General features: G+C 37.4%; 2 protein-coding genes across 5 annotated transcripts in view; one reads left to right on the top strand and one right to left on the bottom strand.

Moving 5' to 3' along the window:
* LOC149661414 (uncharacterized) overlaps nt 1–27,876 on the top strand; it is a 318,208-nt gene that overhangs the window by 127,564 nt on the left and 162,768 nt on the right. The gene's annotated exons all lie outside the window — the stretch shown is intronic.
* The window catches only part of LOC149661415 (neural cell adhesion molecule 2-like), a 78,383-nt gene continuing 52,308 nt past the window's right edge, over nt 1,802–27,876 (bottom strand). For 2 of the 3 annotated variants that reach the window (XM_089842926.1, XM_089842925.1), the window contains exons 7-15: nt 26,357–26,647; nt 25,735–26,019; nt 22,668–22,967; nt 18,877–18,999; nt 11,972–12,002; nt 11,425–11,519; nt 10,483–10,577; nt 6,470–6,748; nt 1,803–4,412 (exon numbers count right to left, since the gene is read on the bottom strand). In XM_089842926.1, coding sequence (XP_089699052.1) covers nt 4,365–4,412; nt 6,470–6,748; nt 10,483–10,577; nt 11,425–11,519; nt 11,972–12,002; nt 18,877–18,999; nt 22,668–22,967; nt 25,735–26,019; nt 26,357–26,647 — 1,547 coding nt within the window. In that variant the 3' untranslated portion in view covers nt 1,803–4,364. Of the gene's footprint in view, nt 4,413–6,469; nt 6,749–10,482; nt 10,578–11,424; nt 11,520–11,971; nt 12,003–18,876; nt 19,000–22,667; nt 22,968–25,734; nt 26,020–26,356; nt 26,648–27,876 lie in introns of all 3 variants that reach the window. The other variant, XM_089842924.1, reaches the window with a different exon arrangement.

Below are 27,876 nucleotides of genomic sequence, written 5' to 3' on the forward strand. Positions count from 1 at the left end.
GAGTTGGGCAGGGTATGGTCCCCACCTCTTTAGTTTCGACCCAAAGTCCAAACTTAAAGCCAACGAGGATTTTCCAAGAAAAATCCAATGTAAAGTTTCCACTTAAAGTTTGCTTCCTACTGGTTCCTCAAGAGCTATAGCTACTACTGAAAGTAGCTGCAACTATATACTAGTCAACGTTTTTCTCCTTGATTTATTGCCGAAAATTCTTGTACTTGCCGGCGAAAGAGTACATTTAGAAAAGAGGGTGGAGTTGAAGCCGACGTTCGAATTTCTTAGCGTCCGGCGAATAGTTGCTGTTGCAAGAAAAAAATCCTCCAAAAAAAAAGCAAGTAAACCTATATGACCCAACGCGCTCTCTTTCAAAATGAGCCAGTTTGTAAAATGTAAGAAGGAGAAGCGAGGGTAAATCTTGGCGTAAATAACTCTCGGAGTATTTTAAATTATAGCTAACTCCTTGTGCAGTTCGTTTCTGTTTATAGAAACGAGTATTTTTGCAATGAAACCTCCATAATTAATTCCTCGCAGAATGAAGTATAGTTGAACTTTAGTTCGTTCAACTTATTTTAAACAATAACGAGAAGGTTGAATAGAACCACGCAGAAAATATCGTTTCAAAGTTACGTAAGCGTTACTTCAATTTAAATGAACGAAAAGAGAGAGACAGAGAGGCGGATGTAGGAACAGAAGTTGGAAAATGTTTCCTTCGGTTTTTTATATTATTTTTTACTACCGCGCGTTACCCACCACGCATTGCGCTGCTTTAAGCTATATAATAACTCTCCCTTTCCTTATGGTATTTGTACATAGAAATCGAGCTAGACATAGTTTTTAGAACGGGGGATAGCGAGTTGGTGCGGTGTATACGTCCATAAGAAATACCGTTATATCATAGTCAAGATTCTCTCACCAAATTTCTTCTATGTTCTTGAACATCGGCTGTCGCTGGTTCATCCACATCCCTACCACCTCCGTCCCTGCTCGCAATTTAATACGTCACACCAGCGCCTTTTCGAAAGGATTCGGAGAATCGCGAGAGAAGGAGCGCGTGCGATGGGTGAAAGTTAGTCTTGAAAGAGAGAGACGAGCATCTCCAGGACAACGAGGGATGTTGCGAACGATTCCGTTCAAGGATTCAATGTTTAATGAAAGGGAAGGCGGGATAATGTCTATTTCTTAAAGACAATATTACCTTTCCCCCGTTTTATCTTTATTCCTGGTTTGTTTCGTGAGAGGATGAGGATGGAGCTAGGGATGAAAGAGGCTCTGGAGTAGAGACTGTGACAGATGGTGCCAAGCATCAACGACGAGTTAGGGACCCACCGAATCAATAGAGTGAGCTCCCTTGTTTCTCTCTCTCCTGTTTGTCAACTAAAAGTAAGCTAACAAGAAGCAACGGAATTGGTTGGTGCAGGGAACGGACCTTTAGTTGAATCTTTCCCTATCTATAATATTATGTTTCACTTTGCCATTCTCTCCGTTCAAGATGATATATTTAATAAAGCCAAACGGGGATGGAATCATAGCTGAAGATAGGGTTTAGTATATTTTCAACCATTAACTCTCTTTTCCTGATCAGGTTGAATCACTTTTCAACTTCTTACATATATTGTCTTGCCTTGTTTTCCCAGAGAGTTTTTTTTATTTTGGTTCTTTTTCCTTAAGGCCGATTAAGGTTTTTCGGCGTTATTTTCTTTTGAAATCAAAAGGAAAGGAGAAAGAAAAAGGAAATGGGAGGATGGAAGAAATTGTTGGAACGGATTAGAGACAATCGAAGAATCCCATAAACCTTTTTCCAAAAGAAAAATGGGGTCATTTTTTTATTGAAAGTATGAGCTTTATTATCGGCTGTTAAGAGGGGAAGGGGTTTTCAGAACCCCCTAAAGAAAATCAATATATGATCGGTATACTTTATTTAAATCTATCTTTACCCCTTTCTCTGGAAAAACAAATAACGTTTTCTTTTAAATGAAAACGAAAATTTGTTTAAATTCAATATTTGATGGGTTCGTTCCAGTCTGGCTTAAAATCGTGAATTCGATTAATTTCCCCCAAGATATTAACAGAATTTATCGTTTAGGGTTTTAGGGTATAATTTTTTAAAAGTCTGAAAACAAAAGGCATAATTATTTATTTCTTTTATCCACTGGTACAAAATCCTTTTATTTTTTTAAACTTTCAGATTATTTAAACAAAAATATAAAATTCCTGACACTCTTCTCTCTCAATTTGTTTAATTATTATCTTGAAATTGTTCCATTAATTTCTATGAATTTATGCCTTTTTATTCTTCCCCCCCTCTTTCTATATATATTTATTTATATATTCATTGACGACAGATCTTTTTTTTTTTAATTATTTTATTTTTTTCACCGGATTAGCTAAAAATTAATGTAAATTAACGAAAAAACGTTCCACGGCACATTTAGACTTTTTTGTGTTGACAACCACGAGTTGTTTTTGTTTATTTTTTAATCTCCAAAGATCAACTTCGGTGAATATTCAAAGTTTTATATTGAAGTTCACGTTCGCGTTTGATATTAGAAGATAAACGCGTACGCGTAGTCCTTCACACGTGATTGACAACTAATATTTTTCTTGTTCGAGTTGAAATTGAGCAGGTAGAAATTAGAGGATTCATAAAGGTATATTTGTTTGGTGTTTTTATTTTTTTGTTTGTTTGTTTGTTTGTTTTCACTTTTAATTACTGTAGAGAAACAGATATAGTCTGTAAACACACCTGACCTTGTCGATAAATTTTAAGCCCGATTTCTTAATGAGCTTATAATTAATATAATGTTTTTATAGTTCACGGGAAAATCAGAATATATATACTTTTTTTGTAATTTTAAATTTTTTTCTAAACGCACCGAGTTTTAATTATGTAGTATTAATTAATTTAGAAAATAAGTATGTTTGAGAAGAAACAATACATCATTAAGATACGAACGCGTATTATTTTTCATGTATTTACAGAGAGGGATTATTTTGAGGTTTTTTTTTTGGAAAGAAAAAACGGCTGCTTTTAATATTTTAAAAATTAACCTAAATATTCCCTCTATTATATTTTTACTTCCGAGTGAAAACCGGAAGAAGAATTTTAACCAACTTCCGATTTTTCTCTTTAGTCTTTTAAAAGGCACTGTTTTGATGATGGAAAAAGACATTTTTTTTTTTGGTTTTGTTTATTTCAAGTCTCGTATTGTTTTCTCTTTAGTTAGCGACCGAATACTTAAATTAAAAATGCGCGTGAAAGATAGATTTCAGACCGACCGTAAAATATTGGGAAAGAAATACGTAACCTGCATAGCGACCCCGACCAAAACGCCTAAGGCCAAACTCTTTCTAGGTAGTTCAATAAAGGAAGGAAAATGAGCCATCCGTAAGGCATATATAAAATAATTCTCATGTAAGTTTGTAAGAAATTTTCTCACTACTTTTCTACGTGTAGGTTTCAATTTCATCAGAAAAGGTTCCTGATATTTTTTTTAAATGATTAATGATGGATCAAATAAAATTTGGGTAAATTAATTCCAATATGTTCTCGTAATACAACAAGCTGTTATTGAACCAAAACCTACAAGCAGGACATAGGGATATACAAACTTAAACGAGAATTATTTAACTTAAAATAATATTTTTCTTTTGTGAACTTTTCTTTTTCGTATTTTCATCTCCATCTAGATATTTTTATAGAATATTCTTAGGTCGAATGGATTCGTGGCTCGCGCACACTCTCACCTATCCCGCCTATAACTCCATTTCTTGCCCACGCTTCATTCTTCTTAGACTTCTTTTCTTTCGAAAGATTTTCATTTCGTAGTCGTTTTTTTTTCTTTCCTTCTTCTCTTCCTTCTCCAACTCCATCTCGATCTTCCTTTGATCTTGCGCTTCCTCATCCTTTGGCCTTCACGCGAATAGATCTGGAGCGCGGGCGCACGACAGAGTTTAGAGAGAGAGAGAGAGAAAAAAAACGTTTTGCTTGAATTTTGCTTTGGTGGCAATTTTTATTTCTTCTCTCCTTTTCTATCCATATATGCATTCTTCTGGTTTTTCCCAAAAATACGCGAAGAAGACCGCGATCAGAATAGATGACTTTCACTTCCTCTCCTGATTTGGTGGCAAGGAGAACGAAGACTTTAATATCACAGGAGTTACTAGATTGAGAGTGTGGTTGGATGGTCCGTCCGTCCGTCCCCATCGCGCGATATTTTTGTTAGTTTTTTTTTTTATTTTACACTCCAGGAACGGACGAATTTTCTCGAACTATGCCTTTGTAAAATCCCGCGGTTCCTCTTTTTGGAGGAAGAGAACGGGTGAGTTAGTTGGTCGGTGGTGCTGATTCGGACGTCGTTAGACTTTCCTCACATGGATGGTGATCTAGATCTCAATTCCACTTCCCCGTAACCTTCCTGAAAATTTAAAGTTCGAAAAGAAAGTTTTTGAATTAAGAACACTGATTGTTGACGTAGCATAAGTAAAATATTTGTATAAGTCAATAGGCTCCCATGTTAGAATTGATATATAAGTCGTGTTTTACCTTTCATTACACTAATACAAAAAAAGTTGGGAATATTACTTATTTTAAGATTATTTTACTTATGGTTGTTTACTCCGAACGAAACCAATAGAGGAAGTCAGTGACGTCATTTCCTTAATCTGATCAAGGCTGATGCTTATATTTAACTAAATCCCTCGACTTTGAATTATAATAATCAATTCTGCTCAAAATAGATCACATTGCTCGCATCCCACGCGACTCCTACATCCCAGTGTCCCCAAACGAAGTTTAATCTTCCCTTATCGATTTTGTTCTTTTTTTCTTGATCTTTTATTTCCTCGGAACTTCTTAATAAGTTCTCGTTCTTTCGTAGCAAATTCTATTGAATTATATGGGTTTATTATAGAGGCGCCCAATCTTTCTGGAAATATATTGAACTTCTATATATATAATACAGAAAACATACGTTGGAGATGAGGAAAAATATAAAAAAGTAAGCTTAAAATCATTGGAAGAGAAATAGATTATCCGTTTCGCTTTTCCTGGAAGACTCGGACATAAAAGGGGTTAACGGGGAAAATGCTACAGGGAGACAGAGTATTGAAAAGGCTATTTCTAGATCAGCGCGCGCTTAAAGCCGGCAATCTTTTCGGGAAAGTCGGAAGGAACCCTTAAGAAAAAAGGGTATGGAGAGAAAAGGAGGATATAGGTATACTCTTATCTCATCTAGAGAGAGGATGGAGAGTGGAAAGCGCTCGACGATTTTGAGCTACGAGAGATCGCGCAACGCGAGCTTTAGTTTTGCTTTTAAGCCGCCGACGACGGACAGTTGGATGGCCCGGCCTCGGACTTTTCCAAAGCAAAGGTCGGATGAGGTTATCGAAACTTAGCGCCTACACTACTCTTTTCTTTTAGTTTCGAGACTTACCGAGGGGTCAGACACTGTTTCCGAACAGAATGCCAACCGGGATAGCTACCGCGAAAAGTTACTGCCAATATCACTGCCAGAGAAAATCCAATTGCTCTATGCTCCAAAGTGAAACTGAGTGTAAAACGTTTTTATCGTTGGAGTATTTGACCCCTCGTCTTTTACCACTATCTGGTCGTCGCGAGATGAGTGGGCTGCGTCTCTTCTATAAGAAGAGTTGAAAATCCCTTTCGCACAAGCGTTCTTTCTTCGGCGGCTTACTCTCTATCCTCTGTACTATACATCTTTCTATGTCCTCGTCCGCCTTTTTACGTCGTCGAATGTTCTTGTTCATCCTGATATAATAACGCGGATTTTTATATGGGGACTATATCTCCCGTTAACAGCGTTATCTGTTTAGTTCAGACACATCGATGCTCTTTTGAGCAGTGACCATAGGTTGAGAACGTATAGAAAATCCTATAGGTTGGAGTGGGAGCCAAGGGTTAAGACCCAGTTTTTTTATGGTATGGGGAAATACTTTATCTTCACCTTGTTTGGGGATTTTCACGAGGGCTTTTAACTCTCTATAGAATATAGTAAAAATGACAGCAATTAGTTCTTCGATGACCAGAAACGATTGGGGCTTTTCATAAGAGAAAATTTTGTCCATCAATGAAATGTTACAGGGTTAAACTTTTAAAATTTCGCAAACTCGGATAAGTCCTCTAGAAAGACAGCGTGGGCCGATTTTGCGCGGTACCATCTCTTTTGTCCGTCGTTTTCTAGCTAAGTCTTCGTTACTCGTTAGTTTCTAAGGATGTCTTATTTAATTAAGGAAGAACGCAACCTTTGAGTGTCAGAAGCCAAGCGTAGTCCTTTACCCTAGAAAATTGCAAATGAAAAATCGTGTACATATAGAAATGTCACTTCCGGTTCTCTCCTCTTCACGCTAGTTTTCGAGGAACCGCCTATCTTTTTGCTCAGAGGAACTTTTAATTCCTGAAGTATGTATTTTCCGCGAAGTATGAGGATAGGAAATAGGATAAAGCTTGACTTGCCAGCTCGAGAGGCGGAGGCGGGGGTGGCGGAAGAGGATAGCATTTGTTACACATGAGTGACGTCACGGAAGAATCCCTGGCATCTTGGTCCTCGCTGCGACGGAGCGTGTTGGAAGCCCCGACATGCTGCTGCTGTTGCTGTTGCAACGGGTGCTGCAAACCCCTGTTGGACTGGAAGTTTATGTCGGCGTACTCCGTTGGAGGCTCATCACGCCTGATCATCCGTAGGTCGCAACTCGACGGTAGGATCAACTCGGCGTATGTTAGCTCCCCTTCACTCTTGGAAATAAAACAGACACCCTCCGTATCAATTTCCTAATACCATCATACTGTAAGATCAAGGATAGTGTCTTAGTACGCCTACTTCTACTACGCTTTCTCCATACCCAAGTCCAAATTTCTTTTGACTATCATAACATAATCGCCTACCTACTCTACTTTGGTATCAAAGTCAAAGACAATTTCTTTAAAGAATTTAAAGATTCAATCAGAGTTTTCACTTGCTCAATTTGAAACGTTATTCCTAGGTTATATCTTGATTTTTTTTCTCTTTTTTGTAATTGGCCATATGTCTAATCAGCGCCACTAGCGGATGGTCTGAAAACTACTCCCATAGAGACTAGGTATATTTAAGAGGGTTTGCAGAATCATAGCCAGGTGGCTCGAACGCCGCGCCATCTAACGGAAATTCTGCAAACCCGCTTAAATATACCTAGACTCTATGGGAGTAGTTTTCAGACCATCCGCTAGTGGCGCTGATCAGGAATAAGGCTAATTAAGAAGTTAAATACGCTTTAAGAAAGAGCTTAACGAAAAGATTCATGTAATTTTAAAAGCTAAATTAACAGTGCGATCACTTAATTCAAGAGACATCTTACTATTCCTTTACTATAGTACTTGATAATTAAATATTGAATCTACCACTATAATATTCTCTGAAATTATTCTCATATTTGGTATAATTTTACTAAGCGTTTTGAATATTACATTTTAATTTCGTGGAATTTAACTTTGAGCTTCAGGCTCATTAAGAATTCCAATAATGTGTTTACTAAGATACTCTCTGAAGGTATTTATCTCGTATACTTATTATCATTTGAAATTAATGTTAATTAAAATTATTTTAACTAAATACCAAAGTCGAACACTGAGACCGTAAGAGTCTTGGAAACGTGTGGATTTGAACGTTAATGGCCTAACTTTGCGGTTATTGCCAAATAAGTCATAATGGTTGGGTTGTAAATTTCTTAAGCCTTGGCTATTGAAATATTGAACATAAACCTATAAAAATGTACGTTATAGCTTGGAATCGAGTGTGGTAAAAATGAAATGGATATAATATAGACCCCGCAAATTGTAAATGCTTTAGTTTCGTCTGGAGCCTAACGCTTTTATTTGAGTGTCAGAAATTATAGTGTTTATGGCTCTGGGACCCAAGCTAGTCTCTTAGGCAAGAAAATACGTGTCTTCTAACATTACTATTATGGCCAGGATAGGATATCTTTTTACTATACTTTGTCTAGCCTGAATTTATTTACTTATCCCTCACTTCATTTCTGTTCGCAATTGGAGTTGCGGTTACGCCCTACAATATTCATGGGTACATTTATATAGACTTGACCAGTATCTAATGGTACGTGAAAAGCCTTCACGCATATGATATTTATTATTCAACGCGAATTGAGAATGATGGCCCTAGCGAAAATTATACCCTTCAAGAGAACCAATTTATGCATGGTCAGTATTGTTAATAAAAAAGTGTAAATCCAATACGAATTCGAGTGACGTGGATTAAAGTTTGTACTGAAAATTTTAACCAAGCTGGCCAAAATTACTCTTTGACTTCGAGAGCCGAAACACACTGATTTAATAGAGCAATATTTTATTCTACCACTAAATTCCAAGTACTCGAGTGTTTTTTACGCTCAGTTTCCAACCAAACGATATCAGCATAGTTGGGGAGCAAAAAACCGAAAGAAGTCATTATTTGTTATTTATAACCACGATAGGACGGTACTCGGGGAATTTTCCTTATACCTCTGTCGTACAATTTAATCTCTTACAGAGATGAGGATAGCTAGGACTAGTGACTTTTTTTTAGTAATAGTGCCGAGGGGACTATTTTCTTTCGGCTAAAAACGCTAGCGGAAAAGACCTAAATGTTGACGTCTTCATAGGTAAAGTACTATAGTCATTACAAATTTTCTTACTATTCCGCAACGTTTTTTGCCAGGCGAAATCGGATAATTTTGGCGTGTAATGGAGAAATCCCCCTATCTGAGGCAAGGACAAACAATTAATTATCCAAGTTGGTCATTAATTTCACTTCTACATTTCCTTAATTGGTTTTTCTTCAGGCTGGTGATGGTAATTAGCTTCTCTTTGTCTTGCTTCACCCTCGACTCTCTTTCCCTATTAAGAGTAAAGGGTAGAATATCTCCCCCATCCCAAACTGATAAGAAAATAGGTATAATCGCTCCCGTAAGATTCGCACCCAAAGAAAGAAGAGGATGGGGAGGAAACAATTCCTTATCTCCCGCATTCTATTCCTAGAATAAAGGTGAAGAAATCCTTATGCTATAATCGTATCTAATTTTTCACCCTCTTCTACATTCACGCCTTTGCGTGCTGAAATAAAAAAAAAGATCCTTTTCTCTTTGGTTGGTCTGTCTTATGCTGGTGAAATTGGCATCATTTCGAAATCCCCGGCCCTTCTTTTAAACGAATTAAGGGTAAAAGATCAAAGGGAAAGGAGTGAAGCCTAAGACCTTGATGGCGTGTTGGGAGTCGTTTTCAAGATAATGGGAATGAATAGGCCATGTTATAAACACATTAGCTATACCAGATTGCCCCCAGGGCTGATTCGAGCTGGGAGATTTTAATCTGTACAGGGTGTGAAAAGTATTTACTTCATCAAAGATAATGGGATTCAGTATGTAAATCACTATATCGTAACCCCCCCCCTTTCCTCCCCGCGCGAGCTTATCAAAGAGCTTATTAATAAGACCTACCTTGTAAAGTTTGGAAATTAAATTAAAAATTCATTATATTAAGATAGACTTCTCTTAACAGTTTCACGCTACACAGATTACAAGTAATTAATGGAGATAATACTATTACATTCCATAAATTATACATTCTATAGAAACATATTTTACGGTGGTATAACTTTATAACAATGAATTTCTTATTTATTATTGAACCCTAAACCTAATCCAGTTTAATTGTTACAACTCTATTCTTTATGAAAACATATTCCTATAATTTTCCTTTTTTATTTAAGTGACGGGATGTGTTCTGAAGACGTAATATGCCCAATTACCGAATGAATGCCTTTTTTGGACAGAAAAGGTAAAAAAAAAAATTCTCAAAGTCTTTCTCTGTTAGATAAAACAGAACTTCATTAAAGGCAAAGAAGGAAAGCTTCGAGCTATAGGTGTACCTACTTGGTCTAATTTCGAAAAAGCGTATATCTGAGAAAGTTAGCTGCATGGTCGAGCTCGCGCCACTTTCAATTTACTGCTGCAAGGCCCGAAATTGAATTAAAAGCGTGGGGGGAAGGCCTTCTTTTGCCCCAGAAAAACCCTCGCCTCCTAACATCTTAAAGCCTTCCTTATACCCAAGAAGATTAAAACTGCCCTAGCTACTTTCTTGATATAGCTGTAAAAGAAATGTATTAACCCGCGAGGTTACCATTTGCTTCGTAAGTTGGTTTTCTCAAGAGACTCTAAAGTAATGGCTATGCTTAAATACGAAAACATACATCTAAATTCGGTTTATTTGGTCGTTTGTGTAAAATGTCCCACCATAAAAGTTCTTAATTCGAATTAAACTTGGATATCCGAACAACTTCATTTGATAATATAGAGTTTAAACTACTTCTGATTGTATTTGGACTGTACTTGGAAAAGATGGGTTTGAAAAAAAAGGCGGGAAAAGTGGGGCACCTCGTGTGTGTGTACGGTAACTGTTTTAGGAAAAGACGGATTGGATTAGAAGGGAAAGCAACATACCTCTTTTGTCTTGAAGTGAACTCTCTTTATTATATTCTCGTACGTTGGTTCCTTTTCCGAGCGTAAATTTTCGTAGATTCGACCGTCAGCTACGGCTTTAAGAACGAAACGAGACGTAACGGGACGAGGGAGGGATGGAATAAAAGAATATTCCCAAATTACGCGAGTGCATGTTTGGATAAGCGAGAAAAAAAGTAGGATATATGCCTAGGATTATGCCCCACTTTCTCGGAACTGCTAAAGGCGAGTTAGTGCAAATGCAAAATAAGGATGATGTTAGTGAACGAAACTTGTTTATTATTTCTGCTAGAAATGTAAGTGCTGTCACTTTGTTCTAATTGAACATGATCACTTCCTAGTCAAATCCGTGCTTGTTATGAGAGCCAAACTCTTACATTTTTTTTATTTTTTACCTTGAGCAGTTATGTTACCTCGGGTACAAAAATATACTAAAAGCAATATAATCTAGTGGGCAATCGTAAAAAGCCCGAGTTCCAAGTTATTGTGGCGAGTAATAACGAGACTGGCCATCATCCGTGACGTTATTCTCCTTTTTAGATTACCCTAGAGGGTGGCTTTTCACTCTAGACGCGTTTTATCCCATATATATATAAACAACTACAAACCGAAGTTTATTAAACCGAAATTAAAAATGACCTCCGTACAAAATTACTGATGTTAAAATTGCAGTTCACCAAAATGTTTTAGTTAATTTACGGCATAGTACTCTAAGCCTAACTTCTTAAGCTCTAACATCGTGTTAATTTACTTCCGTATCTAGTATGCAAGTAGTATAGTGTAAGAACGTGTTGGATAAGAAAAAAAAAACATGAAGAAACTTGAGTTGCAAGGCTTAGTCCCTGTCTACATATTATATTTTCCGCCCCGGTGGTACTCGTAATTCGTTTTTAAGGAGAAGAAAGAAGGTTACGCCTTATTTACCGGTGATGTAATTATTAGGAGGAATTATGTCCGGACATCTGTCGTCTGCCCCGTCCATTCGCATTTCCTTCTCCACCGTTAAGGGACCTTGTTGTCTGCTCGACAATTAAAACGGGGACAAATAATTATAAATGAATAATAATTTTCAAAGGCCTTTACGACAATGTTCAGACGTTTAGAGCGAATGTGACAAGCTATTAAACTAATTAATGCGAATTTTGGTAGCACTTAACGCTTAAACATAAGTAAATTATAGCTTCTAGTGAGTTTACGAAGACAACTAATTTAACTTGAAAAGTGTTGCCTTCAGCTAATTTGAATTAATTTAAACCACAAGTTTTAAATGAATTATACACGTAAGCATGACATCAAAGAAACTACTTGAAATTTAAATAAAAATTTTCGCTCTCGATATTTTTCAATCTTATCATGTCACAATCACTCAATCTAATCCGAGATTGAAAAATCGTGTCTTTGAAAATTATTTCTATCCATAAATATTTTCCAGCCTCGGGAGATCCAAACCATTTCATTTTTTAAATCTTACTTTTCCAAGTTAACTTGCTCGGCCGTCTCGTCTGGAAAGAAAAAACCAAAAACATTCGAAATTGAAAATTAATATTTGGGGTTTGGAAATCATTTTGAGAAATGAATTAATTTATTAGTAAGTAAACATAGGAAATAATAAGATTGCAGTGTATGTGTGTGTGTTTATTCAAATTATCCCTGGAAAATTCCAATTTTCTCTCTGTCTCGAGATGTACCTTCATCCATAACTTGAAAAAAAAAATTCCAAATTATTTTAGTCGACTTGCGATGACCCCTTCTGTAAGTCCTGGTTTGTTTTTTTAAATTGAACCCTGAATATCGCAAGGGGTTAGTATGTTCATACCGTGATAAACTGTCGAAAACCCCGGGAACCCCTTTTCTGAAAGACCGTAACCTTTCAGGGTGAGTGAAGTTTAAAGGAGGGCTTCTTTTTAAGGGTCGGATATTTGACAAAAAATTAAAGTTTTTAATTTTATCAAAACAAATTGATTTTGCCTATTTACATCCCTATAATTGTGAACAATTTTTTTTGAAATTCGCTCTTAGTAAAATGGGAGGTTCTGTAAGTGTCCAACACCTTGGTTTCTTGGTAAAATCGTAAAAGGGGAAACGCGAAATCGATATTTTCCATTTCGTCTTTTCTAGCAACGAACGAAAGACCATCGGAGTAAACGTTTTAAGTGATTTGTAACTTCGACCCGGGGACTTTAAACGACGATGGGGAAAAGGGAAAGACGTTCCGAAGCAACATTTTTATTTTCCGAACGCGAATTCCGATAGAAAGTCGAACCGAAAAGAGGTGAAGGGGATTGTGACTACGTTTTAACCAACGATGATGGCTTCTCTTTTTCGCGAGCTCCTTTTTATACTATATCATTCTTAAACTTCTCCTACTTCTTAACTTCCTCCTGAAAATCTTACTCGTAACCTTGCTCTGTTTTTACACGCAAGATTTTGAGGCTTTTTGGTTTGTTCATTTGAAAGAAAGTATGGGAAAATTCAGATAATGATACGGAACTTTACCATTTATGAAACAGAAACAATAATATCGTGATTTAAACATTAATTGAATTGAAATCAGCAACGATGGTCCAGGGAAGTGCATGTACAGGATTTCGAGTAAATGTTGGACACCTCAAACAGGTCTTGAGTGTGTTACCGAACTTTTCACTCTGTTGATGGTGCCATTTAAAACTAATTAAGGTCATATTCTCTTTAAACTATATCTTAAACTCGCGCAACTCCGATACATTTTGAAATTCATTCCAAGACTTTAAGTTCCTTTGCCAATCTTGTTATAACATTTTATAGAGAACCTACTTTCTCGAGGATGGATACATCTTTTAAATCTTTCTCCTCTTTTGATGTTACCAAATTTAAGAAATGGGAGGATACTTTAACTTTTGGTAGCCATAGAATACAACAGACGAACATGCAAAACGCGAAAAGAAAAAAGAAATGATGGCAACTTTTTAACCTCGTTCGACTTCATTCCATCCCATACGATCACTCGCTTCCAAAGAGAGAGAGAGAAAAAAAGAAATTTGAATCGATTTTGACGCCCCATCTTCATTTTAGTTTCCGCTTCGTCAAATATATAGAATCGTTATGGCCGCCGAAAAACGCGTAACTCGACTCTTTCTCTGTTAGCCCTTTCCTTTTGTTATCGGCGACCGTGTAATTTAGTTTGACTTTTGGGGTTGCTTGAGAGAAAGATGGAATAGAACTAAAAAAGGAAGTAAAAGGAACGTGTCGAGCTAGGAATAAGTCGAGCGCTTAACAAGTTGAATAGTACAATAAAATATGCAGCGTCAAATATTTCTCTCATCTTTTTCCTCTCAACCGACCCAGAGAATGGCCAATATATGTTAAAGTCCATTGAGGCAGTTTTTGGGTTGAATTCCTGGTAGTATTTTAGGGAAATGCTGATAGAGAATTACCATTTTTGCGCTACACGTCGCTGTAGAATTCATTCGGGTTTAGGACATTCTGGGACGAACATTAAAAATCAAACGCGTACTTTTTAATACTCAAATACCAATGATCCATACCCAAGATTACTCAAGTACTTTATGAAATTCGCACTAAGCGTCTACGAATCCTTGTTTAATTAGGATTAAATTTCAGTTCGTTTCACTAACCAGTACGTAAACGTCAAGTGACCTGCATTATTATTATTTGCGAGGTTGAAATTAAATTATTTTAAATTAGGTAGGTAGTGGATACAAAATAAGTAACGTGTGAAACCGTATTTTGATCTTCGACATCTTGTTTTCTTTCAAGTTAAAACTGCGAGCGGTCTCGGAACAAATGTAAAAATGATTCAAAATCGACCACCTTTCCTTGATACGCTAGTAAAGTTTCAGTACCTTCTCTTTATTTGATCCCATTCCCATAAATATTTTATCTTTAACACGTAACCTTCTTGAAAATGTGATATTTTTTTATTTTATTTTGCCCGATTTTTCTATTCCTCCTCTAGTATCCAATATATAATTATTGTTTTCCTTGGGTTCTAAAATTTTTACCACTACTTTCATCGTATCGTCCCACCCTGGCACCTTTCATTTTTTTCCTTTATCGCTTCCGTATTATCGAACCGAAGAAGACATTTATCGATAAGTACTTTTTGTTGTACCACTAGGTACTGGAAAGTAATTTTCTTATTACATTGCGTATTCCATATTTTCTACGAACCCTTTTAAAAAAGGTTGCAACGTTCCCGTGAGAACTATAAGGTACATAATAGAATAGCAAAAAGTATATGGTATAGATATATCCCTGGACTAATGGATAGGAATTTTGCTAACACTCCAAAAGCACGTAAAGAGAATATTGCTGAAATAGGTTAAATATTATAATATGGAAAATCGGTATCGCGTGTTTGTTTGTTTAATGTTAAGGAATGATATACAGTATACCTATGAAATGATATTAAGTTTATAACTTGTCAAATATTACACTAGTTGAATACCATTTCGCTATAAAGTCTCTCCAAAAGTCAAATTAGATTTTATCCTCTATTTGTATATTATTGGGCAAAATGGAACATAGAATTCTCCTGAATAAATGATCTATGAAGCTGGTTTTAGTTCTTCATCGATCAAAACTGAGCAAACTGGAAAACGGGTTGGGTTGAGATTTCTGGAAATGATCGCCGGCGAAAGGGGTTACGGGAAGACTTATAAATAAATATGAAATAATTTTTCCGCTCGTTTTGCTTCCATACAACCTTTGCCCTTAATATTTCCTTTTTTTCACTTTGAGTCTGAGAGAAGCTGGGATCGAATCTTTCGGGGCTTGTAATCCCCGGGCGGCTCGAATCATTAACCACTCTCGCCGCCTTGGCCACAGAGTTTGGCAACCAGAGTCGCTTGTCAGATGGACCGAAGATATATTTTCTCCCAAAATGCCCTAGGCACCGAATAGGACGTTTGGAGTGCTCGCTAATGTCCGTCTTGGACTCTTTGGTCACTGGAAAAGCTATCGAGGGATCGGACACTTGGTTTAGGGGGAAAGCGTTACGTTTAAAAGGTTTAAAATAAGGACAACCAATGAAATTTTGTCCGACCCCTTTATCCTATTTCCAACCAGTAGCTTTGGCGGGAACCAAATTTGTCTTGGCAATTCCACATCCACGATTCGTGGTAGAAGAAAGAAGAATAACAATTTTGGGCAAGTCTAGATTCAGTAGGCCAAAGGAAAAGTATTCAAAGAGGTTCTCTGATAGGCCATTTTGATTGAGGATTCAACCTTTTGTATTCGTCTTCTTTTGAAAAGTTAATTTCTAGTCTATTGTAATGCAACCTTTCGCTGGAGATTGCTCCGTAGATCTAAGATCCTTCAGAGAGGCGCCGTAAAAACAAGAAGTCAAATAGAGAAGAACGAGGAGAAACAAAAAATGAGGAAGGACGAAGAAAAAATATAAGGAGAAAAAAGGTCGTATAGAGAAAGGAAAAATCGCGTTCCTGACAAACGCACTCTCGGCTGACTTAATTTCTCCTGAGGCATTCGAGCTGCAGGACAGTTTCTTTCTCTTTGCTCCATCCCCAGCATCTTCCATCCTCATCCTTATACTCTTCTCGGAGGAAAGACAAGGGAAAGAATGGTTAGGATATCCCGCTGAGAATTCAACTCAAAATCTCCGAGTTTGTTATATCCTTCAACCGATAAGTCCCTTCTTTCTCCCACTCTCTTTCGTACTAGCAAACTATATACGCGCAGGGTTCTGCTCCTATCTCGGCTTCGAGAAAGTGTTTCTGTTTTCTCCGCGCGGCAGTTTCTTTGACAACGCGTCGAGAAGCCCAACGAGTGGCTGAGATGCGTGCGACCGCGAGATTTGATTAACAAACAAACCAAGCGCTTCTTTTCTCCAATTTTAAAACCAGAAAGAGCTGGCGTACGTCTTCCCCCGTTTAAAGGGATAGTTTATACTGTATATTGGTAAACATATTGTATTTTTCCTTCGACGAAGGGCGAACAATTCTGTTGGAAACAAAATATATTGTTTTCTTTACATAGAACTCAATAACATCTCGCTGTTTAGGATTTGTGTTTCTATTATTTGGATTTCCGCAGCAAGTTTAACATAAAAATACCAGTAAACCTATGACGGTAGACCATTTCCGTGTTTAAATTTAAGGGGCAAAGGTTTTTCAATACTATCCCTTTAAAGATTTAGCTGGCGCGATTTCTCTTTTCGTCTTTCTTCCTCTTGAAGTCTGGTTCATGTATACGTTGAAGTTTCAACGAACTTTAACTCGTTTAGGGAAGGAACTTAGAGAGATAAATATAAATTTTTGCAAAGGCATCGTTCGAACTTTGGGCGGGGAGTGTGTTGGAAAATAAATGTTTCTGCCGGGTTTTCCGTGTTTACCCAAACCTAATGAGCTAAAGCGAAAAGACATTTATTAAAACGAAACCCCCGAAAATTCAAAGAGAAAGGAGAAAGAGAGAGTTACGACGATAGAAAAGAAAGAAGAACTGGGAAAAAATTTATCGGATCGTAAAACATTTTTGGAAAAAATCTTTTTCACTCCGGGGATGTTCGTTCGTCTGGCTGTTAAATTGGGAATCGCATCCCCCCAATCGAATGAGTTCGAAGGATTCTGGGTAATCTCCAAACCTATTTTGATACACTACATCCAAGCTTCATACTTTATTACCTAAAATATATGCACTAAATTATTTATAAAATATGGACTTAGTATAAACTATACCGTTTTTTGGTATTAGGGAGAGGTAATAGGTACATAAAAGGGATTTCCCTTATTAATTTTCAGGAAAACCTCGGGGTATTCGCTTTAAAGGTATGTATTTGGTTTTTAAATAAATTATTTAAAAATAGCTCGCTTTTCTATTCCAAAATAGCCTCGCTCTTTACTCGCATTCATCCCATTCGAAACGTCGCTTTGAAAATTTCTATTTGCTATTCATTGAAGGACGTCATAAATAAGTCGGGGAACTTTTCGGTTTTTATCTCGTTCTATATATACTTTGAAACTTTAGCCCTGAGCTTTGTTCGAATGTGGATTACTCAGAATTCGTACAATTCTTCTATAAATATTAATCAAAAAATGGCTGAACTCTAGCTTATATGATGGGGACAAAGCTCAAATCAGATTGAACAAATTCTCTGAATTATTAAGAAATTTGGTAAAAATATTTTTATTACTTCGCAGAACTATGATTAACTGCAGCTCACGTGCGATAGGCGACCCTTCCCAAACCGTATTGCTTTTGCAAATTTGGCGTGTACGGTTCAAAAAAGTACGCTTTGTTTTGTCAAAACACAAACAAAGTTAGAGATAGTGTAATGTGATTGAAAGTTGGAACTCTCTACTCCGGCGTACCTATTTTAGTTTTTTAGAGAAATTCACTTCTCGTTTATTTAGACTTTTGAAATTTTCTTTCTTTTACGTTCTATTCCTAGAGTATATTTGCTTCTTTTTTCCGTTCATCTTTCTTTTGTTCTCCTACCGTTAGAAGTGGTTTACTTATTTTTCGTTTGTAATTTCCCGCGCAATCTGTGCCAGAACGGCGCAGCGCGTGCCGTAAAACGAAAACTGAAATATAATTTCCTAAGAGTACCGTGAGCTCACGAAGTTCTTCTTTTCGTCTGTACACTTACGCGCTGTGAATAGGCAAAAGTGGCTTGACCAAGGCTTAACGCGATCTGACCGCAAAATGAAAAAAGTGTTGTTCCACCCGTGTAGATGCGGTCTCGCATTATATTAAGAATGAAAAGGAATGTTTAGAGAAGGGTTGCGTTGTGTTTGGTTAGTTGGCGAGTAAACCGTAATAAACCTCTGAAGAGATGCGTGCCAAAGCCCACCGTTTCTTATTAATATTCCAGGGACTTCCTCTTAGCTCTAAATACCATTCTCAGAACGCGAGGGAAGAAATATTTCAGCTTAGCACTGGTATTTATTCCGTACCTCGCTCTAGAAACTGCTTTTGGCAATCGTGACTTAAGCCTACTTTTCTCATTGTTAAAGTTAGTTCGCGAATATGATGAATGAAACCGCCATGGTTAGAATGGAATACCGACCGAGGGTAAACTTTTAGTAACCTTCTTAAGCCTTTGCATTTGTTCTGTGGCGAAAGTTTTACGGTGGTGTTAGCCTTAGGGATGTTGTATCTCGTTTACCGAATAGTGTCGGACAGTTACCAAAGATATTTGTAATTTTGAAGGGTAAATGTAATTTTATTTTTCATAATATCCGACACCTTACGCGAGACAGAGTGACCTAGTTTCGTACTTCCTGAATCGTAAGATTCATCTCCAGGGCACAACAGAAACACAAAACGGCTTTGTTCATATAGTCTAGTAAGCTTTGTAATTTTGATCATAAGTAACAAAAAATACCTATAGACAAACTATAAACAAAATTCAGTTCTTACCGGCTTCTTCTTGGGCCCTTTTCTTCATGATAAGTATGATTATTATGGCCAATAGCACAAGTAATCCAACGATTCCCAACAAAACGGCTAGAACAGGACTAACCAAAATGGCCGGAGTTTCGCCTGCAAGAAAGTAACGTAATTTTAATCATCACCGTATTCATAACAGGGGCTATATTTTTTTTCCACATCCTTTACTAACAGCTTGACTTTCCCCATCACGAAATGAGATTATCAGGCAACCGGAAACTGTGATTTATCCGAGCAGAATGAATTTTAAAACGCGAAACACGTAGAGAGAGAGAGAGAGAGAGAGAGAGGAAAGCGAGATGCTTGCTTCGCGAATGGGTCGTGACTTTTACGAGCCAAAAAGCAAAAACTCGTATATTAGAGGCAAAAGTTAATTACGCTGAAGTTAATCTGCTTAATTAATGTCATCGGACTTATGATTCCAGTCATATTATAAAGGGATGGTTTCATAAATGCTTATGGGAACATTCATATGCCAATACTCTATTTTAAAGAGCGTTTGGGGACCTCTCTACTAGCTGTGGTTATTGCGAGAGTCACATTTTCCATTATTTCGATTTAATCAATTTCTCATAATAGGCTGAGTTGAATTTCCAATTTTTCCTGATTTTTTTCTTTAATTTTTTTTTCTGCCGAATGTTCTCTTTTTTAGGGGGGGGAATGAGCGCTTCTCCTTCTTTCATATCCGATGATATTTCTAGCGGTGGCGTGTGCGCGCTTACGCTTTTCAAAAAGAGTTAATTAAGAAAGACGTAATTAACTCGGAATTATGGGCCCCGTGTTTCCCCTCCATACACTTTCTAATGAGCTATAAGATAAACATATTTTTGTATCCCTCGGGGACCGATCGCTGTAATGGTTTTTTTTTCTTCATCATTTCAACGCTTTTTCCCTTACACAACCTCTTTGTCTGTAAGAAATGCTTTTTGAACGGTTTTTCAACGGTTACTCCTTTCATATTTCAGTTATTGTCTTAAAATAATAATAGTTAAGCTCTAACAGAGAGAATTAAATTAAGAAGAGTAAAACATCATCCCATTGGATAAACAAACTTTATCGAAGCCCCTTTCATATAACCCTACGTTGGAAAATAATTCAAACTGGAATATCTAGATAGATTTTCATTTGTTTCATGTTTCTCAATGAGATAATGTGGCAAAAGTAGTTACAGCTCTTGTGAGTGGCGACCCCTTTTGGTATATGTCTATCTCTGTACTTAATTGTGCTTTATCAAAGTTCATCGTAAATAGAGAAATCTTCAGATTTAACAAGCCTTTGAGAAGTTTTTGTGACATTAAGAAAAACAAAGCATATGACTCTAAAACTTCTCTAGTCTCGAGCTTTGTTTAATTTCGATGGATATCATGCACCAGGTTTTAGAAGGTGACCGAACAAAGATTTATCCTCTTTGATACCCTAATCCCGGGGCGGGATACCTTGGCGTTGTTTTACTTTTCTTTTTCCCTGGCTCCATTAGGTTAATGAGACGTAACGAGGTCCGTCCAGTCTCACCATCAGGGGCTATAAATACACGTTTAGCATCCCGAGCGCGCGCGCCACTGACGCTTTAGGAACCAAACCAACCTTTAGTGTTCTTGCACGAGGTCCTCCGCCGCGACTCCTTTTGTATATTTAACCCCCGCCACGTTACTCTTCCCTTCTTCCCATAGCTAGTCTTTAGAATGGTTTCTTTTTTGGGTAATTAGAAGTATTCCGGTTTTCCAAGAGCAACTACTTAGTATGTATTCTTCGGACCACGTTCGGTCTAATTACTCGGTTGGGTTTTCTCATTGCCCTTTGCCTTTCTCGGGGGAGTTAGGCTTCTCTATTGACGACCCTGAGACCTTTTAGAGGTAAAAGATGTGGCGTTGGGAAAGAGAGAATACTTTTCTAACTTCTACAGTCTACTGGATATCCAGTGAATAGATCCCAAACTTTATATAAAGAAACCGGGGAAGAATTGTGTTTGAAAACTTTCATTTTGCCTTGTTAGTTTTTGTACTTCTCTTTTCAAAAGCCCTTAGGAAATTTGGTTTTATATTTTGTGGTAAAATGTAAAATAATTACTATTGTTCAAAAATAGTTCGATATACAAGGGAAAGATTTCCACCAGGCTGAAACTTCTTAATGCATTTTCTACCAGCGCCTGTAGAAATGTTTCACTTGCAATGCATATCTGTTCAGCGGGATGCTTAATTTTAGGGGCACGATTTGAAGTTTTTAAGCTTGGACGAAGTTAAACATAACGATTTAATTCGATTCATTTTTATTTCGTCAATTGCAAAGTGAATAGGAAACTTCATAATAGTACTGATTGGCCCCATTTTCCCCTTAAAAATTATTTAAATTTATCGCGATAATGCCTTATCAAAACCCCTTCATCTTTTTTAGGGGTTTTACGTAAGCCCCTATAGGGGTTGCACATTTCCAGATATATATTTTTTTTTGTGATTTATATTCTCCATCGGGGAACATGGGGGAAAAAGAAAAAAGATTATTTTTCTTCTTCTTCAAATCTAATTCTCCAGTATCAAATCAATCTCCGCGAAGTGATCATTTGTAAAATAAAAAAAGGGAGCTGGGTCTACCCCGTTTTTGGGTGGTATGAAATGCCTCTGTTATGGTATTCGAAATGATGGACCCATTTCCGTCCCGGGAAAAGAGGAATCTAGGAGACTAGAATGAAAAAATATCATCCGGAGAGTTGGTGGATGGAAAGATGCACCCAATTTTATCACCCGCCAATGAACTAAACTTGGAGTAAATAACTAAAGGTGTTAAAGTATTTGCAAACGTTTTGAACCTTTAGGTCTCTATAATACACCAGACAATATCAAAATTTAACATCCCAAAACAACTTAAATTAAATTAAGGTATGAATCTTCTGAAGTTAATTTCTCCAAGGTTTAAGTAGAGCTAACTGAGTTGGGTTTCTTGTTACTGCGCGAACTGAAATCGGAGAAAGTTTCGAACAATTTCGGATTCACAGGACTTCTCCTATTCCGTTTTTTATCTCCCCTTTCTCAATTCTTCCTCTTTACTTCTTGCGTTGAAAAAAAAAAGGCAGAGGGGTAAAATGGCCTACTTTATAGACGGAACCATAAGCGACTTTCCCGCCTTCTCTCTCTCTCTCTCTCTCTCTCTCTCTCTCTCTCACTCTCTCCTTGGAAACCTTTTCTCTGTCTCACTTTCTCACAAAAGGAAAGACGAGAAGTCACTAAGGTGGCGGTGACTGTTCTGTAGTCCATATAGCAACGCGGAATTGAGTTCAAAGGCGGAAGTCAGGTTTTCCCTGAACCATAAGCCTGTGCCTTTTTTATTTTTCACCAGTATTCGTTCATGTGAGAGCAGTGAGATGAACGAAAAAATTTAAACTGGTCCCTTATAGCTTTATCTCCTCCTTTTTCATTCGCTTAGACCGTGCTGGGAAGGAGAATTCTTTACTTTTTTAATGTTTCACCGTCGCAGTGACTTAAAAATAAGACGTTTCAAATTTAGTGAACGTAATAAGACACCCGTGATATTCCGGGTGATATATTATTTTTTTTATCATTCTACCAAAGTATCATCTGTAGGTAAGTTATTTAATACTCTGTGGGTTTAATTAGAGGAATTGGATGAGCCCCTTTTGAAATAAAATTGCGCGTTTGTAATGACGTTGCTCCTGATAATTCTACTTCGTTCTTATTACATTTAAAAATAAGATAATATTCACTGCGCATGTCTATTGTTAAGGACATAATAAATGAAGAGAAACTTACCCACGCGTCGTTTAGCGGAAAATAGAGTAGTAGCGGCCACTCTGACGCTGGGACTCTTCCCTTTGGGATTGGATGCGTAAACCACTAGTTCGAACGAGCTCCCCGGGGGAAGATTTCGAGCGTAGAAAACGGGTTCGTCTAGGGTCGTCACGTTAGCTTGTAGGTCATCCGGGGTTAAAGAGTAAACTTCCAAATGGAATTGCTGTTGCAATCCCCCGTCGTAACCGCTCTCGCAAACCAGGTACAGGGTCGTAGACGTTTGATTTAAAACGGAGCAGTTTTCAACTGCTTCTGGAGGTCCTGTAATATTCCAGAAATGTTAATCAACTTAACAGAAAGAATTATTTTCGTACAAATCCTGCAGATGAAACAGGGAAAGGCAATGTTAAAACTCAAAAAATAAAATTGCCCACAAATTGCACCTAAGTAAAGGATAAACCCTTTCATATTTGCGGTATTTCTCCTATTCAGTTTTTTTTGGGAGGGGGCAAGATCTCCCGACCCGAATTCTCACGAAAGGAAAGGGAAAAAAATCTCGCATCACTTCTTTCTTCTCTTCTCTTTTCCGTCCACCTTCTTACATCCTTAAGCTCCGTGTATAACCATACCAAAATTTTTTGGTCGTCGAGCCTACTTTCCCGCTAAGACGCTTCGAAGCGAGATGGCCCGTGCCCCAAACGGGGACCGGGAAAGAGATAGGTAGAAGGATGGAGGGGCAAACCCCGATCAATCATCGCTGTCACGCGTAAAAGACGAAGCGGCCACCATCGATATAAAAAAGAAGACCCGAAATAAGAGGTGGTTCCAATAGGAAACCCCTTTTGGGTCGCCCGACTCCAAATAGAAAAGGGGTATACGGAAGTATGAATATCGAAATAAATTAATCCAAAGTTGAAATATTTCCTTGATAAAACCCTCAGTTATAATTACTGCTTTGATTCACCTTATTTTATACTCGAATATAATATTCAGTTCATTATGCATAACTGTAATAACAAGAGTAATTTAGATTAGTTTTATTAAATCGCGGGACTCCTTGATTAATTAAAATAATTTTTGAAAACATTAGGGTAATTTACTTCCAGTAGTTCAGGTATCCCCATCCCTTCCGCTTTTGACGTAATACCCGGTTCAAGATCTTTACCAGCCCTCACTTTCCAAGGGCTTCTAGTTAGAACTAAGGAGGATACCCTACTCATCTGGTTAAGACGAATACCACCAAAGAGGAAATTATGGCAATAAGAAACGGTCTTCCCGCCTTCAATTCTATTCGCGTTAACTGAATGGATAGCCTATATTTCGCGTCCGTCATCACCTAAGGGGGATACGAAGCTTTTCCTTCATCAAAGATTCCAATGTCACTCACTCAGGGGTCTCGGAATACAAGCCGGATAATGCCAACCCGTACGGTTCTTTTTATTGAATATATAAAAAGAAGCTTAGGGTATAGTAGTGCAGTCAAGAATTTATTCATTTCTAACAGGAATATAGAAACGAACTCGACAAATAGTAAACTTGCTCTTATTATGTCATAGTACCAATATATTCAAGATGGAACTGAATTGGGAATAGAATAGGCCAACCTCGAGCATCTTATCCTTTCCTGGAAGAAGGTTTTCTCCCAAGTAGGGAATAACCTAGGCGCTTGGAGATTATACTCTTTGAGTATCTTCCTTTTTCTTACGTCAAGCTAACAATGGGAGATGATTGGCAGAGAGGCGGAGAAGAAGAAGAAGAAAGATGGCGAAAGAAGAGCGTGGTTTGAGGCGACGATTATTTTCTTTCATCATCACAAGCGCAAAATATGACCAGACTAATTACAGGTCGGCCCTTAGGACATATTTATGGCGTCCCCACACTACCGCGTGTTGAGTAAAGGACCTCAATTTTTTTCATCACTTTTCTCTCACCATCTTTTTTTTTCTGTTTCCCATCTTTGTTGATTGCTCTTCTTTGTAACGTTTTCGGATGGAGATAATTTTTTGTATCTCATTCTATATCATGAAATTATTTTTTTTTCATCTCTCGTGTGTTTTTATTCAACCAGCTTCTTGATGAGTTATCGCAATACATTGCAATGAATTGGTACGGGTTTGAGTTGGGGTGGAGGATATCGAAACCCGTGCTTGATTTGCTCTGATTTTAAAAAATAATTATCTTTTAATATTCCGTTCTGTATTGACTTATGTTGAAGTTTTATATTTCTTCATATAATTAAATTAATTTGTCTGAGATGATAACAAAATTCCTTTGACGCATTTGTATTATATATTTCTTACTATTGGTATTTTCATCTTCAGTTTCCATTAGCATTTAATTTTAATCTTTAAATTAATTAAGGGTATTTTCGTCTGCGTCTTTCAATCGATACGAATGTATTTAAGCATATATTAAAATATCAATACATTAACGGCTCAAACTTTGTGAAAGGGGTCGTCTCGGTAATTTCCCATAAGACTTTAGACCCAACATCTAAAGTAAATTGCAAATATGTCCTCCTTAATACTTATTCAGGAATTCTCGAAGATATTTACCTGAAATAGTCCTTATCATTTAAACTCACTATATTTGAATTAAATATTTAAATATATATTATGTGTTTCAAGGAAATATACCGTATATTGGAAAGTTAGGCCTTTAACTTAATATTGATGTCGCGTACCGCCCGACAAATGGACCTGGAATTATAACTCTCCGTTTAGACAGGAAGTAGATAAGCCGGGAGTTTTTAAAGAATATCAATTATTATCCCTTTCCGCAATATTAGATTTTGGCGAATTTTGTGTAATTTGTTAGGTTCAAGCCATTGGGTATTGTGAATTTTTTATTTAATTAACTGCTCTATAACGTGACCCTTAAATTCCACATATTTACTGAGTATTTCTGAGTAGTTTTGAACAAATTGGAATACACACGATAACGTCAAGCTATTTTACTTCTGGGTTTTTTGGTGCTTGGGAGAGATTGGCTTTCAGAAAACGTTCCGCAACATTGGGGCAAGGGAAAAGAGGCTTAATATTTTCCGGCGGAAAATTAAGAATCACTAATGAGTAATTAATCTGCTCACCGGCTGGTACGATGAAGAATACGCAGGGCTGAATTTGCGTCCCAACTTCGTTGGTCCCCCAGCAGAGAAGAGACCCGTAATCTTCCATACTTCTTGGGGTCCATTGAGCGTAACTGGACGTTCCGACGGAACTGTAGAGCACGTCCGTATTTTGGTTACTGTCGTTGAACCTCCAAGAGAACTTGACTTCGGTGGGATCGGCGTCGACTTCGCAGGTGATGGTCTCTGATTCGTATCTCGCTACCCCGTATTGCGTTTTTTGCTCTCCTTTACACACAGGAGCGACTATTGAGAGAGACAGTGAACGGGATTGCATCGATTACTTAAGAGGACTACGGATCAGTGATTTCTCACGGAGTTACGAGCTTTGACTCCCTGAACATAAACTCATGTAAGGTCCTCATAAGTCACATCCCTAGACGGTTTTGTTAATCTATTTTATCTCTTGTCGTCTGGAAGGTGTGCCAGAGAGAAAGCATTGGCAGCCCTAACGTCGTTTTTCTCTCATGTACGAGAGATTCATTACTTTGTAATCAGTTTTAACTTTAAGTCAGCTACGCACGGATATTTGTTGGTTAAAGACTTACGGGGACCTTTCACAATTGTCTTATACACCACTTACATTTCACATGGAGCATGACCTCTTCGCTTTCTCCTTTGCCTTCTGTATTTGTGGCTTTACATTGATAATTCCCTCTATGTTGCCTCTTTATGTCTTTGATGACCAGAGAGTTGTTATTGATGAGTATTCCGCTGGAACGGTCCGTCATCAGTTGGTCCCCCTCCAGAAACCATTCTACACTCGTGACTGGTGGATTGGCTTGGATATTACACTCGAAGTACACTTCGCTACCCTCAGCAATCACCGCGTGTTGTATCGAAGCACCCAGAGCCAACGTCAACTGTGGACGATCTAAACAACGTAAAAATAATTTTTCTCAATCTCTGAACCACATAAAAAACCATTTTTAGCAGCCTTTTTGGGGTCGTTCCGAGGTTAGGATATCTCGGTCTAAAAATGATCAAACTCAGCCGAAGTTATTTTTCATTTTAAACTTTATAGACAGAATCGAATTTTCGATCCGCGCCTTACGTATCATTTCTTTATTTTTTCTTATCCACCATTTTTAAGATTTTTTGGGAGTACGTTAACTTTGGCGTCAAAATTGATTCGCTCGGGGCTTTCTGATCTTTAAAAGACTCTCTCGACAGGGTTCCCCTATCTTAGCTAACTCCGAAACAGAGGCCTCATCGACTATTGTTTTAAGAAAGCCTTCTTCTTTCGCCGCTCAGGGGTTATAGCCGCTTTTTCATCGTAATTACAAAGTTTGCGAGCCGAACGGGCTCCTACAGTAGGTTCAACTTCAAGATGAAGAGGAAAAAATGTTTTATCTTTACTCTCACTCTTCTAATACTTTAGAAGATGGCTCGTGGGAAGTTCTTATCATCATTTCAGCTCTAGCTATGTCTTCTAGTCACCCGAGATTTAGTGTTCTTTCTTAAGATCAACTTCTCTTTATCCCCATCCCAACCCACTTTCGTCGAAAGCAATCCCTGGTAGAATTAAACGAACGATAAGCCTTTCCTTCTTGTTGGGTGTTAACCTGGTTTGAACTTTCAAGGATAGCTTATCTATTTTCATTTTCCATGGAAAAAATAAAGTAAAATTTGACCTTAATGAATTTTTGGGTTTCAGTTTAATACAGACGGTACTATTTAATTTAGTAAACGCCTCTGGGAATTACTTTAATACTTTTATGAATTTAGACTACTTTAGTTAGTTTGTTTAATTATAAATCCGACGGTAAGATAAGATGGACCTTTGAATTCTGGTAAACATTGATTCTTGGTTAAATGTTTATTTGAAAGCCATTCGCGATCTCTTTTTTAGAAAATATCCTTGGCTCGTACTATTTTACTTCTAGCTGTAATGAGATTTTCTCGTCCCTAGGAAATATGTTTCGGTATTGATGAAGCGAATGGAGATGAGAGTGAAAGCTTTTTAATTTCTATATAGCCAAGGAGCAAAATGAAGAAAAAAAAGTATATTTTCATGCTCCGTATTTTGGGCGGTTGGGTTTTCTGATTAAGGAGCGAACTGTTTTTTCTCTCGTTCTTTCCTTCGGTTTCGTTTCATTTCCC

Source organism: Phalangium opilio, unplaced genomic scaffold (assembly GCF_054372755.1).
Source record: "Phalangium opilio isolate 3A_F unplaced genomic scaffold, DU_Popi_V2 ptg000070l_1, whole genome shotgun sequence".
NCBI lineage: Eukaryota > Metazoa > Arthropoda > Arachnida > Opiliones > Phalangiidae > Phalangium > Phalangium opilio.